The 18,057-nt window shown below is 44.3% G+C and overlaps 1 protein-coding gene across 1 annotated transcript; it reads left to right on the top strand.

Annotated features, from left to right (window-relative positions):
• The first annotated feature begins 7,070 nt into the window (after nt 1–7,070).
• On the top strand, nt 7,071–8,324 carry LOC115480581 (somatostatin receptor type 1-like). The gene has a single exon (XM_030219364.1). It carries the CDS (start codon nt 7,236–7,238, stop codon nt 8,322–8,324), a length of 1,089 nt encoding a protein of 362 aa, XP_030075224.1. The 5' UTR covers nt 7,071–7,235.
• The last annotated feature ends 9,733 nt before the right edge of the window (nt 8,325–18,057 follow it).

An 18,057-nucleotide genomic window follows, 5' to 3' on the forward strand; every position in this document is an offset into this window, starting at 1 on the left:
TTAAACTGATCGTTTAGAACAGTGGCGTTCCTCACCGCTACGCACCCCCCCCCCCAGGTGCAGCATTGTCCGTCCCCCCTGGGTGTAGTGACACCCCTCCCCCCAGGTGCAGCGTCCCCTCCCCGGCGCATCAACCCCCCCCCCCCCGGGTGCATTCTTCTTACCTGCTGGGATGTTGGGAGCAGCTGCGTGGCTGTCGGCTCCACTGGTTCCCTGCTCCCTCTGTCCCGAAACAGGAAGTAACAGCAGAGGGAGCAGGGAACCAGCGGAGCTGACAACCATGTGGCTGCTCCCAGCACCCCTCCTGCAGCGTGCACCTGGGACAGACCACCCCCACCGCCTCGCCTTTGGTACACCACTGGTTTAGACCATGGTTTTATCCCATGTCGACTATTGCAATATAGTCAACATGGGATGTAGTGAGTTGTTAATCAGGAAAGTGCAGTCTTTGTTAAACACTATTGCTTGTTTGATTTTTCAAGTACCCAACTTTGAAAGGGTTACACTATTGCTTGTGCAAGTATATTGGTTACCAATGCATGCGCAGGTAGTGTTTAAATTGTGCTCTCTGGCTTTCTTCATACTGCATGGGTTAGCTCCTTTGAGCTCTCTTATGTGTCCTTTTATTTAGCTGTGCTAATAGATTTAGCATGGGCTAAATGATAAGATGCCCATAAGAATATAATGGGTGTCTTATCATTTAGCACATGCTAATCATTAGTGCATGCTAAATCCATTAGCACACCTTAGTAAAAGGACCCCTTAATTTTTATCATTGAGAAATTTTTATTTTGATTCTAGAGAGTCCTTATTGCTTCTTTTTCCTAACCCTAAAAAGATTAAATATAAAAAAACATTTTGCTAGTACTTTTGTATGTTACGCTTCTTCTCATGGGAACAGACTTCATGTAATATTAGAAGTCAGGCTAACTATGGCAATTTCCAGAAATTGCTGAAAACTTTTTTATTCAGGAAATATTTGATATAACTGTCTGGTGTTGGCTTGTGGTTGCTAGGTTTGTACATTAGGACCCGTGGTTGTGAGATCTTATTTTTATCTTTTCTGATTTTTCTGATTTATTTGTAAATTTAATCTGTTTGATGTAAGATTTCCTGGGAATGTCCATCCTTCTTGAATACGTAAACCACACTGAACTTGATAGGTAGGTATGTGATATAAATGACCTGTAATGTAATGTAACAGTACAGCCTGTTCTAGTTTCCCAGTAGTAGGTATATTGGTGCTCTAGGGCCCAGTGTAATTTTTATAGCACTGTCATTTAATAGGTGGATTAGGGCTCTTATGGTTTGGTAAGTTTGCTATGTAGATTCTGACTATGTCTGTGCAGGGTTTTGTGTTATTTTGAAAAATACCTGGCCCTCTCTGAAAGCAGGCCCTTGGCACCCAAAATAAAAATGCTCAAGATTAGTGGTCCCAAAAAACAAGAAGGCAGATGATTCGCAAAATCCAACATGGATACAAACAGAGCAGATCAATCAGTAGTATGGTTCAAACTTTTATTATAAAATAATCACCCGACATAGACTGTGTTTCGCGCACAAGGGCTGCGTCAGGGGCTCTAAAATAACAAATAATAATAAACCAAATTAAAAACATATATAAAACCATGATCATGCATAAATCCTGATAAAACAACAAATAATATACATAGAAACATATTATGTTAATTAAATAAATAGATATGATACTTGGAAGGGAAAAGGGGGAATTTGGATACCATGACAACAAACATTAAAAATAACTAATAACTACAATAATAGTCAAAATATTACAGATTCAAAAATGCACTGAAAGCATATGCAAAAAAAATATATTGCCATATATGTTGGACGCTGATACATAGAGGTTTACTAAGAAAGCACAATTTATTTATTTTATTGAATGATGCTATCATTTATAATGGTGGTTTTACCTGGTAGCTGAAATGAACTGGAGAGAGAGAGAGTTTCTTTATGCATTGAAGACCATGGTGTCCTATTTTGCTAATTTAAAAATGGGGGTGAAGAATATCTTTGTTTTCTATGGAACGTCTTGCCATTGCCAACATTTCTTCAGCAAAAGGTGAAAGTTTTCAGAGAATTTAGAAACGCTTTTATGCAACACTCCATTCTGCAGCCCGCATCAGACTCTTGGACTGTGTAGCAGTTGACTGAGAGGGAAGAGGAAGGGAGATGGGAGGGAGTAGGGGGGTTGTTATTGTTTTTTCTTTGTTTGACTATCTGTTTGGAAGCTTGTTTATTCAGCTTATTCTAATGAAAGATTTATATCTTCTTGTACTGTGTCTGCTATATTCTTAATAAACAAGATTTAAACATAAAAATGGGGGTGGAGAGAGGAGGGGGTGTTATATGAAGGGCATGATGTGCAGAAATGTCACTTTGGTTTGTCCCTCTGTTGCCACCCCAAATATTTCTCTCTAAAGATGTCACTGGTGTGTGCGTGTGGTGTATGTGTATGTATATTTGTGTCCTGTGAAAGCACATTGTGTCTGTTTGTGCCCCATGAAGTAGCAGTGTGTTTGTGGGGAAGGGAAGTGTTCTGTGATAAAAGGGTATATGTATGTGTATGTTTGCATGCAGTGAAGTAGCAGTATGTGTGTGTTCTGGGATGGAGGTATGTATGTTTGTGCTCTTTGATGAACATAAGCGTTGCCATAATGGGACAGACTGAAGGTCCATCAAACCCAGTATCCTATTTCCAACAGTGGCCAATCCAGTTCACAAGTACCTGGCAAGATACCAAAACAGTAAAACAGATTCTATGCTGCTTATCCTAGATATTAACAAGTGGGTTTTCCCAAGCCCATCTTAATAATGGCCTAAGGACCTTTATTTTAGGAAATTATCTGAACCTTTTTTAACCCCTGCTAAACTAACTGTTTTTACCACATTCTCTGGCAACAGATTCCAGAGTTTAATTACATGTTAAGTGAAGAAATATTTTCTCTGGTTTGTTTTAAATTTACTACTTAGTAGCTTCATTGGTTCCCCCTAGTATTTTTTGGAAAGAGTAAACAAGAGATTCATGTCTACCCGTTGCACTCCACTCATGGGTCAGTGCACAGAACCAAACACAGGCACTAGAGGCAGTTAGTGTCAGACTAGCGTCCGCATTAGTGAGCACAGAATGCTCTGAGGCTCTAGCACAGGCACAACGTGCGCACCAAAGATTAGTGCAAATAGCACTCTAACATAGTCAAATGGATATTAATGAGGTTATTTCATATTTCCTCCTAATGCTCAGAGAACAGTGCACAAAACAAAGTTGTCTTACTGCTGACAAAATGAAGTCAGCTCAGAGCAGGCGTTAGGGTGTTTGAAGTGAAGATTTCTCAAGATTTTTTGGAAAAAAACTGTCAGCTTTTATATAATTTGGAAGCAGAAAGAAGCTCATGCAAGCCCCTAAGTGCTGATAGTGAGAGATGAATGTGTGCGAGTCAGAGCAAACCCAAAAGTGAAAGCACACATTGGCACCCATTTCCTGTGTTTTAATATAAGCCTTCCAAGTAAAAAGAAAATTGAAATGCTTATAAAGGTGCAGAAAACAGATGCGAATGTGTACTTCGCTTTCGGGTTTGCTAAGGGGCATGCACAGAAGCGGAGCTTACTGCGAAACTCTTCTACACATGCTCCCCCCTGCTTTCATTTTTAGAGTGCGCATAAAATTTGAATACCATTTCCGTTGAACATTAGTGAGCTAGGTTTTCGCACTGTCGGCTTATTGTGCAGAATTTCTGAGCATTGGCCCATCAGTATTTTATAAACCTCTATCATATCTCTCCTCAGCTGTCTCTTCTCCAAGCTGAACAATCCTAACTGCTTTACTCATAGGGAGACATTCTGTGAGTATGTTGTGATGAAGCCGTGTGTGTGTGTATATTTTTCTATGTCAGAGCTCTGTGTGTGTGTATGTTTTTCTGTGACAGAGCTGTGTGTGTGTGTATATTTTTCTATGTCAGAGCTCTGTGTGTGTGTATGTTTTTCTGTGACAGAGCTGTGTGTGTGTGTATATTTTTCTATGTCAGAGCTCTGTGTGTGTGTATGTTTTTCTGTGACAGAGCTGTGTGTGTGTGTATATTTTTCTATGTCAGAGCTCTGTGTGTGTGTATGTTTTTCTGTGACAGAGCTCTGTGTGTGTGTGTGTGTGTGTTCTGGGATGGAGCAGTGTGTGTTTCCTGTGATGGAGCCACATGTGCGCGTGCATATGTGTGTGTGTATGTTTTCCTATGACAGAGCAGCGTGTGTTTCTGTGACAGAGCAGTGTGTGTGTGTATGTGTGTGTTCTGGGATGGAGCAGTGTGTGTGTGTGTTTCCTGTGATGGAGCCACATGTGCTCGTGCATATGTGTGTGTGTATGTTTTCCTATGACAGAGCAGCGTGTGTTTCTGTGGCAAAGCAGTGTGTGTGTGTTCTGGGATGGAGCAGTGTATTTATGTGTGTGTAAACGTCCTGTGCTGAGGCAGTTTGAGAGTGTAGCCAGCAATACTAAAATTTGGTAGACATAAAGAAGAAGAGCCAGAAATCTTTGCCTGTCCTGAGAGTGCAAAGAGTTAAATACAGGGAGAGCAGCCATTGGCGCTTGTCTCTGGCAGGTGACTTGCTGCTAAAGGCTGGACCACCTGCTGGAGAGAGGCGAGAGACCAGGGGGACCGGGGAGCTACAGCCCTCCCCTGCACCAGGGACAGACCGTGACCTGGTGCTACCTTGCACCTTCCTTCTGTCCTTTCTTCCTTCCTTTCCCCTTTTCCCCGGCAACCCTAGAGGAGGAGGACAAACGTCTGGTCTCTTCTCCGGAGATAATGTGAAGGATGCAGCTGAGCCCCAGGGGTGAACAGTAGTTGCAAACGGCACAGGTACCCTGACTGCTTTCAGCCTCCCCAGTCATCGGAGGCAAGGCGGGGGGGGGGGGGGGGGGGGGGGGGGCTGCTTACAATGGATGGGGGAGGGGGTGACTGAGCTTGTTTAACTGCAGTATGGATAGTCAGGCTGCAGGTACACAGAGACTTCACCTGGGGCACAGGCTTGCTTCAGGATCCAGACAGTGCTTCAGGATGAAAACACCAGGAACGGCTTGTGCCCCTTCCCCATTAACTCTCATATGTAAGTGCTGCATTATTTCTCTGTTTACTTGGTGAAGAGGGGGATGGATTTGTGTGGTGAGCTGTGCGTGGAGGAGACAGGCAGAAGGTTATTTGTAGATATGTATAAGTAGGGGATGAGGGCGAAAACTGGAGAGCTATGTAAATGGGGGTGTGAAAGGACAGGGAAGGATGTGTGGGGGAGGGAGTTCTAGAAGAGAATGGGAAGGGATATGTGTGGGGGTGTGCGAAGAGGGAATGGGCTGAGGGATAGGAGAGAGATCTATATGGGGTGTGCAAGGAAGGAATTACAAAGAAGAAATGTTGGGAAGGGTGCAATGAGATGGGGGGGGGGGAGATGTCAAGTGTGAAAGGAGAGCATGGGGATTCTGAATGTATGCAGGTAGAGCAAGCAGGTAATGGGGATAGATGTGTCTGGGGGTTGGAAAGAGCAATAGGAAAAGTTGTGTGTCAGAGTTTGCAAGGGGGATAGAAAATGGATATGGGGGGGGGGGGGAGTACAAGGAGAGGATGGAAAGGAATGTGTGGGGGATTTGTAAGGGGTTGGAGTGAAATGTTAGGGTGCAGAGAGATGGAATGCACAGGAATGTATGTGGGGTGTATGAGGAAGAATGGAGGACGGAAGTGTGTGAGAGAGAATGGAGGAGGGAGATGAGAGAGTGTGAGGGGATGGGGAGGGTGTGTGTGAGGGAAGATGGGGGAGGGAGGTGTGTGGATTATGTAAAGAAAGATGGAGGAAGGAGGTGTGTGAGGGAGGATGGGGAGGGAGGTATGTGGAGCATGTGAGGAGGATAGAAAGGGATGTTTGTAGAGTGTGTGAGAGAGGATGGGAGGGAGGCATGTGAGTGTGGGGCTGTAGGAGTGGATTTGAGAAGCATGTTTGGAGTATGTGAGCGAGGATGGGGAGAGAGGAGTGTGGGGTGTGAAAGAAGATGGAGATGGAGGAAAGGATGAGAGAGAGAGTGGAGTATGGCTGTATGAGAATGATGGTAGGAAGGATGTGTTTGGGATATGAGGAGTATGTGGAAGGATATAAGGGGGTGTAGGAGTGGATAGGGAGATAAGAAGAGGAGTGTGTGGTGTGTGTGAATGAGGATTAGGAGGGAAGCATACGGGGTGTGTCAGAGTGATGGGAGGAAGAATATGTATGTGTTTGAGAGAGGATGATGGAGGGGCATGTAGGGATGTGAGGGGGATGGGCAGGAAGCTGTGTAGGGTGTGTGAAGGAGGATAAAGGAAGAATGTGTATGGGAGATAGGGGAGATATGTGTGAGGGTGTGAGAAGGACTGGCGTGTGAGAGGATAGGAAGAGGAATGTGTGAAGGGTGTAGAAAGGGATGGGGAGAGAGATTTCTGGTGTCTGTGAAGGGGAAAGGGTGGATAAATATGTTGGGAACTGAATAGGAGGGGGAAGACTGAGTTTGGAATCTGCCTTCGAGGTATGCATGAAGTTTGAAAATTAAAATGATCTCTGAATGGTCTCAATGTAATTTATTTTCTACAGTCCCCTTCTCAATCAATCCAATCTCTCCTCCCAAATTAATGACACACTTTGGACTGATAAACCCTTCATGTTACCTCCACAGTCCCTCTCACACATTGTATCTTATTCCTGCACAGGTGGTTACATGGAGGATACCGGGGATATTTCACAGGATAAACCCCAGATGGAGACTTTCTGTCCTCGCTTGCTGTACAATCCAGCCAGGTAACCATCTTTCGATGTTCCTAGAACCATGAGGTCTTCCTAAGGCATGGCACACCCCCTGCTTTCTGTAGCCTGCTGATAGATACTGCATTTATAACTCATGGCTTCCATGGACACTGCACATCAACCAGTGCCCAGGAAACTCTCGTAGTCTCTGAGTGAGGGCAGGAGGAAGATGTGGAACTAAGGCATCTCGCATGGCTTTTACTGATTATGCATTTGGAATGGCTAAAGGGCCAGAATCACATCTACATCTTTGCCATGAACTTGCTAAATTCCTGCTGTGGAACAGAACCTAGGATGTTGGTATTCTAAAGACAAGCAACGTTATTCCTGACAACAGAGTAGCTCCTGCTGGACAAAAGAGACCCCCAAAATAAATCCCTGTTTGTAATAGACCAAGTCCAATGGCAGAGCTGAACAGTACAAGTGACCAGTTTGACAGGTTTGACCATAATGTTTCAGGGCACTATTACCACACCAGTCAGATTGTCATTCCATCCATTTATGCCATTGTGTGCTGTGTGGGCCTGACCGGCAATGCCATGGTTATCTATGTTATCCTGAAGTATGCCAAGATGAAGACTGCTACCAACATCTACATCTTGAACTTGGCAATTGCAGATGAGCTTTTCATGCTGAGTGTGCCCTTCCTGGCCACAGCCACAGTTCTTCAGCACTGGCCCTTTGGCTCTTTCATGTGCCGGCTGGTCTTGAGTGTCGATGGTATTAACATGTTCACCAGCATCTTCTGCTTGACCGTGTTGAGCATTGACAGGTACATCGCTGTTGTACATCCCATCAAGGCAGCCAAGTACCGCAGGCCAACTGTTGCCAAGGTCATCAATACCTGCATCTGGGTTTTGTCACTGGTGGTTATCTTGCCTATCATCATCTTTGCAGACACAGTGCCTGCTGGTGGTGGATTTGTAGATTGCAATTTCTTGTGGCCAGAAAAATCCAGCTTCTTGTGGCTGAAAGCTTTTGTGGTCTACACATTTCTCCTTGGCTTCTTGATTCCTGTGGTAGCCATCTGCCTTTGTTACTGCCTAATTGTGGTCAAGATGAGGGCTGTAGCCCTCAAGGCAGGCTGGCTCCAGCGGCGAAAGTCTGAGAGGAGAATCACATGCATGGTGATGCTGGTGGTTGCTGTCTTTGTTGTCTGTTGGATGCCCTTCTACATCATCCAGTTGTTGAGTGTCTTCCTTAGTCCACCAGACCCCTTGGTCACTCAGTTCTTTGTAATTCTTAGCTATGCCAATAGTGGAGCCAACCCCATTCTCTATGGATTTGTCTCAGATAACTTCCGTCGTTCCTTTCAAAGGATCATCTGCTTCAAATGGATGGAGGGTGGACTGGAGGAGCCAGTGGACTACTGTGCAATAGCACTAAAGACAAGGTCATGCAGGCCAATAGATTATCGGCATCATGATTGCTTGGGTTCTGAAATGGTGTACCGCAATGGGACCTGCACTACCAAGACTACTATGCTGTGAAGAAAGATCTTTCAGAAGTTGGAACTGACAAACTTCTTTATAGATAGGACTGGTGTACTGTAATGTAGCTACAGATTTGTTTCACTGATCAAGACTGTCCATCTCTCCATTGTTCCATTATCTCCTTCCACCTTCTCTTTATTTTGTTTGTTTTCTTTACTGTCTCAATATCTGTTCCTTTGTCTTATCTTTCCATGTTCCCACCCTTCTCCTTTCCCCTTTGCATTCTCATAGGAACATATAAACATGGAAAATAACAGCAGATAAAGACCATACAGTCTACCTAGTCTGCCTATTTATACCAACTACTAAGCTTTGCTGTCCCTTCCTGTCCCTCAGAGATCCTATGTGTTTTTGCCATGCTTTCTTAAATTATGTTAATATTTATTAGGCACTTGGTACACTACCTTTCAGTGGGAACAATCAAAATGGTTAACAATTTAAAATAAGTTTGGAAAAGGAACTACAATGTTAAATAGGAGAGTAAAGATAGGGAGCAAGGGAAAGAGAGAAGAGGAGGGGCAGAGAGACCATCACCTGTCCATTGCATATTGCACCAACAAACCCTGGAAAGCTTGCAAAAAGAGATGGGCTTTCAAGGTTGCACAAAATCTCAAGTAGGAGGAGTCAGCAAAAGTGGGAGGGAGTTCCAAAGCTAAGAGGCAATGCAGAGGAAGGTGTTATTTTGAGTCAGAAATGAAAGACCAATGGGATCAAAAGATGATGCTTGGATGCAAACCGGAGGGCTGAGAAGGAGTATAGGGGACAAGCAGAGGCCAACTAGGAGGGGGACCCAGTATGAAGACATTTATGCGGTATTAAGATTTTATTTTGAATTCTGAAGGAGATAGGGAACCAGTGAAGCTGAATTAGGAATGGGATAACATGGTCAAAACAGCAGGCATGAAAATGAGAAAGGAGTCTGGCTGAAGTGTTTTGGACTAACTGTAATCTCTTAAGCAGAATAAAAGAGAGACCAGTGTAAATAACTTTTTAATAGTCTAGACAAGAGCATACAAAAGGGTTGCACAAGAAGTATCATTGAGATAGCTACAAACTGAATGTATATGACATAGGGCCAAGAAACTATACTTAATACAGAAGTGACTTGGGTATCAAAAGCCAACTAGAAATCAAGACTAACCCCCAAATATCTGAAGGAGTCCACTAAAGTCAGTGTTGTGCATTGCGGGGCAGGAACAAGAGAGTTGGTTGCAAGGGTTGACCAGTGATCTATGAAGCAATACATTTAGAAGAATTGAGGGGAAGGTGAGCTGAGGGCAACCAGATTTCAACAGAAATGAGGCATAACTGATGGACAGACAGATCTTGGGCTGTAAGGATTCCAATAGAAGACAGCCTGAATCGCAATAGGTCATGGTTTTACAAGGTCAAATGCGGCAGTTAGATCAAAGGAGAGTGTCATATAATGCCTAAGCACTACCCCTAGCACCCACCTGGGGTTAACCCTGCATCCACCTAGAGAGTCTGTCCTAGCACTGCCCAGGCCCACTCACACCTGCATTCATTATTCTATACTGGTATACCCTCCACCCACTGACTGGGTCCTGCTTGTCTCTAGGCGAATCTCCCACCTGCAAATTTCCTGGTAGTTTCTAAGGACACTGGAGTCATAATCCCAGGGGTCCGACAGTGCCTAGAAAACACTCACAGACAAACTACCAGGAGTCTTAGTCAGTCCAGTACAACAGAGCTAATAAACTAATAGGTTTATTACCATAAAAAAGTAGAACAGTGAACGGTAAAAGTTGTAAACAGCAAACAGGTAAAATAACAAGGATTCAGTATAAAAGCTAACTAAACACTATTTTTTACTACGTAAGTAGTACCTGGGGAGGTCAGTAAAATAACTGCTCACAGGACTAGAACAGGGTCTCAGTGCAGAGGTCTCTCTCTCTCTCTCCCTCCCTCCCTCCCCCTCTCTCTCTCTCTCTCTCTCTCCACTCCAAGCTGAGACTGGAGAAATTCCAGCACATTCTGGCTAGGCTTCAGGGCCAATCAGGGCCCAGAGCACTAACACTAAGGAGTTTCTGGCAAATGGCACTGCAGGTTACTCTCCCCCATGGGTTTTCCTCTTTTCCTGTGGGGGAGGGTAAGCTAAAAAGAAAACAGACATCTGCTACAGCTATAATGTAGAGGTCAAACACCACTTGCTGGCCAATCAAGGGAAATGCACTGAAGGGGAAAGATTACATTGGGACCAGGAGGTGCTCAAAGAAGAGCCATTCCACACATCCACTACCCTTTCCATAAAGAACTATTTCCTTAGATTACTCCTGAGTCTGTCCCCTTTCACCTTCTTCCTATCCCCCTCATTCCAGAGCTTCCTTTCAGTTGTAAGAGACTCGCCTCCTGTGCATCTATGCCCAGAGGTAACTGTTTCTCTCCCATCTTTCTTCCAAAGTACATATATTAAGTCTGCTTCCATATGCTTTATGACAAAGAACAGCTACCATTTTAGTAGCAGTCCTCTGGACCAACGCCATTCTGTTTATATCTTTTTGAAGGTGCAGTCTTCAGAATTATACACAGTACTCTAAATGGGATCTCACCAGAGACTTAAAGAGACGCTTTCCTATTACTACTACTTCTACTTATCATTTCTATAGTGCTCCTAAACGTACACAACACTGTACACTAAACACATATGAGACCTTCCCTGCTCAGCAGAGCTTACAACCTATTCAAGACAAACCTGACATACAAGAGATTAGAAAATTGCTTATTGTGGGAATGATTAAAACAAACAGGGCTTTCCCTCTCCCTCTCTCTTTCCTTCTCTCCCTCATCTTCACCTCCCAGGGTTGACCTTAGGACCATGCAGCCTGTGCAGCCACACAGGAGAACCACTGCTGCTTGAATAGGGTGTTGCTCCGGTGCTCTAGGGTGGCATCTCCCCTAATCTTCAGATCTCTGAGGATCACCACTTTGCATCCCTTGGGTTTAGGCACCATGGGATAAGGGCAGGATTAACACACTCTTTCCACTTCTTTCATTTTGCATTTTGTCTTTCACCCCACACCTTTAAGCATCTTTCTCTCTCTCCCTCTCTCTGTCTCTGGATCTCTGTCCCTTTCAACCTTGATTGTTTCTTTCTCTTCTTGTGTCATGAAGCTTATAATCTCTGCCCTCTCTGCATATCTTTAGCAGGTCCCTGTTTTGTCCTGCATCTCTCCATTTTGCTTCAACAAACTGTATTTATTTATTTTTTTATAACACTAATGTGTAAAATGAATTTACTAATCCAAAGAGTTTCAGTGGGGCTCTGACAGCTGGCTCCCCTAAGTCAGTCTTTCAAATCTTCTCTTCTCCTTCCTCCACCAGTTTTTTTCATGCTTTCCGTCCTCCCCCCCCCCCCCCCCCCCCCCCATCTCTTTTTCCCTTTCTGAGAAAGCAGAAAAGGGAGACCTCTGGCTCAGAAGGAAGAGTGTCCTCTAACATCATACAGGGACACTGGATCAGTACTGGCAATGTACCAAAGTGTGCTAAGGTTCCCACAGCATTATCCTGTGATATGCACATTCTAAACCATGTTTATTTCACATTAATGTGGTTAGTCTTAATGCTATTGTCTTTTTGTCTGTGTTATTGTTAATGCAGAGTTTAAAAAACTAACATGATCAAATGTTGAGCTGCACTGCAGATAATGTAATGCAATACATTCGTGCTGACTTGCCCAAGGCATGGTTACATTTTTGTGCTAGACCCAGGGGCTAACAAATTGCCCAGTGTGAGTCATGATGGGGCCAGTTCTATAAAGGGCACTAAATATTTGGTACCCTAAATCTGTGGGCAAAGACTGTACTTCATAATGGCATCTGTGTGCCCAGATGGTCACTACTACTGCTACTAATCATTTCTATAGCACTACTAGATGTACGCAGCACTGTACACATTATATACAGGTACTTTCTCTGTCCCTAGGGGGCTCACAATCTAAGTTTTTGTACCTGGGGTAATGGAGGGTTAAGTGACTTGCCCAAGGTCACAAGGAGCTGCAGTGGGAATTGAACGCAGGTTGCCAGGATCAAAGCCCACTGCACTAACCTTAGGCTACTACTCCACTCCATAGTATATACAGGTACTTATTTGTACCTGGGGAAATGGAGGGTTAAGTGACTTGCCCAGAGTCACAAGGAGCTGCAGTGGGATCAAACCCCTTTCACCAGGATCAAAGTCCGCTGCACTAACCACTACACTACATGAAAGGCAGGTGTAAATGTTAACACCTAAATATTGGTACCTAGGCGATCAACTTACAGTATTGTATCAGTTTAGCACCTAGATGTGTGATCCACTCACATGCACATCCCCTTTGCAGTTATGAGCTAAAACACTTCGGTGCTCACTTATAGAATAGCACCTAAGTGCAGTTAGGCCTCTAACTGCCGTTTACCCCCATTTGAGCCCCTATCTTCCATTTGAGTGCCTAAGCTAGGTGCCTAATTGGTGCCTAACTTGTGGTACACCAGTGGCTTACCTACCTTGGTTGCCACCCGGGGCACAGCATTCCCCCCTCCAAGCAAGGGAATGCGCTGAGCAGTTGCGCAGCTCTCGGCTCTGCCGGTCCCCTGCCCCAGAGCACAAAGTTGATGTCAGAGGGTGCAGGAGACAGGCAGAGCTATGTGACTGCTCAGAGCACCCCCTTGCTGCCTGCACCCAGGGTGAACCACCCCCACCACCCCACCGTTGGTACACTACTATGGCATGCAATATAAAATTAGGGAGAAATATGTCCTCCTTGCACCAAAATGTAGACCCTCCCCATTCCTGATCCTCACTCACCCTTGCACATCAAAGTTGAAGTCCCCTCAGTCCCCTGCTCCTCTCCCCATGTTTTAGCCTACCCCATCTAAAATTATGGCATAGATACCACAAGAGTGAGGATGCCTCCTTTTGTTACACTGGTACCAGTTTCTTTACGTGGCCTTTGCACATGTATACATGGGAGCAAAGGGCTACATAAGTATAGCCTGTACTATTTCAGATTTGAACGCCAGCAGGGCAACAGAGAGGTATCCTTCCCTCTGTATGCCATCACCTGTGACTTGAGATGGGGTAGGTCCAATGGAGAAGGGAAAGACATGAAGGATGATGGGGAGACAGAGGTGGGTAGAGAATCTCAGTTTCAGTGGACCAGGATGGATCAATACATTGGTGCTGGAGGAGGGTACAGGAGATTGAGACCCACATCAGGCTGCACTTTACCAGTGGCAACAATGTATCAATGATTTCCTGCAAACTACCTTTAGTGCCCTTTAGTACATTGGACACTAAAGTGGTTGTTTTGCAAGTAACAATGAATGGGTTAAAACTTGCCTTTAATATGTGATAACAGTCAATTGAACACAGTTTAGTACAATGGCCCCAAAATAACATAGTAGATGATGACAGATAAAGATTATAAGACCATCCATTCTGCCCCATTATTCTGTCTACACTGCTAAGGGGACATCTGAGCTGCAAGCCATGGAAATTCTGCAGGTCAGTTCTTCTTGTCTTCTTCATTGGCTCTTCACCAAACTTCTAATACTCTAAAGCTTAGAGTCTAAACAGCTGCCTGAACATCTGTCTGCCTGGATATCTGTGGTCCTGCTAGATGAATCATGGCCACAACCAATCAGCTGGCATCTAGCCGGTTGAGTTCTTGAGCAGTGTCTTGGTTCCAGCCCTCTTGTTAGCTTGTCTCTTTTTTTTTTCTCTTTATCTGCTGGCATTGATAAGGCCGATATCTGGAGAGTTGTAGCTTCCAAACTCAAGGGCATTGTTAGGTGTGGATACATGGGGCCCAAAACTCAACTCCATTTGTCAGGGCTCTGAATACCGCTGTTGTTGACCACTAATACATCCATATCTAGAGAGAGAGAGGGAGAGAGATCTCGTATAGGGGGACCCCTGCCTTGCTCCCACATCTTAAGAGAAGGAACTAAGGAGGAGATGCTCAAAGCAAACTGAGCTTCTAACGTTTCATTTAGACTAGTTTTAACCAGAATAAATGAAATGTTATTTTATGGCTAATGCGCACACACATGGAAGCAATGATAGAATATCCTATGCTAATGAGCTCGCTAGTATTAAAATGAGCTCATTAGTGATTCTGTACAATGCAAAGAAAACCTGCCCCAACAACTGGAAACTACCGACTGCTCTTGAGCTGTCGTTAAGGTCCCCTGCTAACTTTCCTGTTAGTGCCTGAGTACTGATTGGTTCAGGCACTGAGAGGAAAGTCAAATGGCAGCACACTGCAGCCCCTTACCTGCAAACCCTTCCCCGAGCCCGAGCCTCCTCCCCAACCAAAAAAAAATCCTTAGTGTTTCAGTGGATCTCTCTTGAAACCCCCCCTCACCTAAAAAAAATCCCTGGTGGTCTGGTGGACCCCTCCCGCCCCAAAATAGCCTGGTGGTCCAGCAGGCCAATCGACTCGATCCAGCAGGCCCCCGGCCAGGCCATATCGGGCCAAGCCCAACTCCCTAGTCATCATTGGTTCTAGTGGTCTAGTGGAATCCCACTCCCACCTCACCCCAAGTCCCCTCCACATTCCTTTGTTAGGAGGCAGGAAGGATGCCTACTCCCTCCTGCCTCTGTGCCCATCCTTTTCAAAATGGCAGCGTACCATCCCTGCCCGGTGCATCCTGAGATGCACTGGGAAAGGTCTAAGTACCACATAAGGAGTTTTTTTCCCCTTATATGGTACTTAGCCCCTCCTTAGTATGTGGAGGGGTCTAGGGTGAGGTAGGGTGGGATTCCACTAGACCACCAGGGTCATTGGTGACTAGAGGGTCAGGCTCTGCCTAGCCTGGGGCCTGCTGGATCAGGTTGGTGGGCCTGCTGGATCACCAGGGTATTGGGGAGGGGGTTAGGGGGGGTCTAATGGACCACTAGGGAAAAGGATAGTGATAGGAGTGTACTACCGTCCTCCTGGCCAGTACTACTACTACTACTTATCATTTCTATAGCGCTACTAGACGTACGCAGCGCTGTACACTTGAACATGAAGAGACAGTCCCTGCTCGACAGAGCTTACAATCTAATTAGGACAAACAAGAGATAAGGGAATATTAAAGTGAGGATGATAAAATAAGGGTTCTGAACAAGTGAATAAGGGTTAGGAGTTAAAAGCAGCATAAAAAAGGATGAACAGACGGATGTAGAAATGATATCGGAAATTAGAGAGGCTAACAAACTGGGCAACACCATAATAATAGGTGATTTCAATTACCCCGATATTGACTGGGTAAATGTAACATAGGGGCATGTTAAGGAGATAAAATTCCTTGACAAAATCAAGGATTGCTTTATGGAGCAGCTGGTACAGGAGCTGACCAGAGAAGGAAAAATTCTAGACCTAGTCTTTAGTGGAGTGCATGATCTGGTGCAGGAGATAATGGTAAGGGGGCCGCTTGATAACAGTGATCATAATGTGATCAGATTTGATATTAGCTTTGGAGTAAGTATACACAGGATATCCAATACGTTAGCATTTAACTTTCAAAAAGGAAACTATGATAGAATGAGAAGAACGGTTAAAAAAAAAACTTAGAGGAGCGGCTGCGAGGGTCAAAAATTTACATCAGGCGTGGATGCTGTTCAAAAATACCATCCTGGAAGCCCAGGCCAAATATATTCCATGTATTAAAAAAGGAGGGATGAAGACCAAACGACAGCCAGCGTGGTTAAAAAGTGAGGTGAAGGAAGCTATTAGAGCTAAAAGAAAATCCTTCAGAAAATGGAAGAAGGAACCAACTGAAAATAATAAGAAACAGCATAAGGAATGTCAAGTCACATGCAAAGCGCTGATAAGTAAGGCAAAGAGGGACTTTGAAAAAAAGATTGCATTGGAGGCAAAAACACACAGAATTTTTTTAAGGTATATTAAAAGCAAGAAGCCGGCAAAAGAATCGGTTGGACCGCTAGATGACCAAGGGGTAAAAGGTGCGGTCAGGGAAGACAAAGCCATAGTGGAGAGATTAAATTCATTCTTTGCTTCAGTCTTCACCGAGGAAGATTTGGGTGGGATACTGGTGCCAGAAATGGTATTCAGAGCTGACGAGTCAGAGAAACTTAATGAATTCTCTAAACTGGCAGAAATCAGCAACGAAATCAAGCTAAGCTTAAACATCATGGAATCATGGGCAAATGCATTTCAACTAAAACTCAACAAAGAGAAAATACACTGTCTCATCCTATCATCCCAACACAGCATGGACTACCCCACAAGTATCGATACCCCAGATTACACCCTCCCTGTATCAGACAGCCTGAAAATCTTTGGCGTTATTATGGACTGTCTCGTCAGCTCCTGTACCAGCTGTTCCATAAAGCTGTCCTTGATTTCATCAAGGAAGTTTACCTCCTTAGCGTGCCCCGATGTTACATTTACCCAGTTAATATCGGGGTAATTGAAATCACCCATTATTATTGTGTTGCCCAGTTTGTTTGTGTCACTAATTTCCTTTAACATTTCTGCATCCGTCTGTTCATCCTGGCCAGGCGGACAGTAATACACTCCTGTCACTATCCTTTTCCCCTTTACACGTGGAATTTCAATCCATAGTGATTCCAAGAAGTGTTCTGTTTCCTGCAGAATTTTCAATCTATTTGATTCAAGGCTCTTCTTAATGTGCAATGCTACCCCTCCACCAATTCAATCCACCCTATCACTACGATATAATTTGTACCCCGGTATGACAGTGTCCCACTGGTTATCCTCCTTCCACCAGGTCTCAGAGATGCCTATTATATCTAATTTTTCATTTAGTGCAATATATTCTAACTCTCCCATCTTATTTCTTAGGCTCCTGGCATTCACATATAGACATTTCAAACTATGTTTGTTGTTCCTATTTACATCATGCTTAGTACTTGACAGTATTAATTTGCAATCTTTTGTCTGATTTTTATTTTTATTTAAGGAAACCTGATCTACTATGGTCTTTTGCAACCTCAGTATCAGGTTACCCTATCTTCCCTGTTTTGGTGATATCTTTGAAAGATACCTTATCCCGAACCATGCGCTTTTGAGCTACTGTCGGCCTTCTCCCCATTTCTAGTTTAAAAGCTGCTCTATCTCCTTCTTAAATGCCAGTGCCAGCAGCCTAGTCCCACCCTGGTTAAGGTGGAGCCCATCCTTTCGGAATAGGCTCCCCCTTCCCCAGAATGTTGCCCAGTTCCTAGGAGTCACCGACCAAGAAAGGGAGCTCGGCATTGTTGTTGATGATACGTTGAAATGCTTGGTTCAGTGTGCTGCAGCGGCTAAGAAAGCAAATAGAATGTTAGGCATTATTAGGAAAGGAATGGAAAACAAAAGTGAGGACATTATAATGCCTTTGTATTGGTCCATGGTGTGACTGCACCTCGAATATTGTGTTCAGTTCTGGTCGCCACATCTCAAAAAAGATATAGTGGAATTAGAAAAGGTACAGAGAAGGGCAACGAAAATGATAAAGGGGATGAGGAAAGGCTGAAGCATCTAGGGCTCTTCAGCTTGGAGAAGAGATGGCTGAGGGGAGATATGATAGAGGTCTATAAAATAATGAGTGGAGTGGAACGGGTAGACGTGAATCGTTTGTTTACTCTTTCCAAAAATACTAGGACTAGGAGGCATGCGATGAAGCTACAAAGTAGTAAATTTAATACGACTCGGACAAAATGTTTCTTCACTCAAAGTGTAATTAAACTGTAGAATTTGTTGCCAGAGAATGCGGTAAAGGCG

The sequence above is a fragment of the Microcaecilia unicolor genome, chromosome 11, assembly GCF_901765095.1.
Source record: "Microcaecilia unicolor chromosome 11, aMicUni1.1, whole genome shotgun sequence".
Classification (NCBI taxonomy): Eukaryota; Metazoa; Chordata; class Amphibia; order Gymnophiona; family Siphonopidae; genus Microcaecilia; species Microcaecilia unicolor.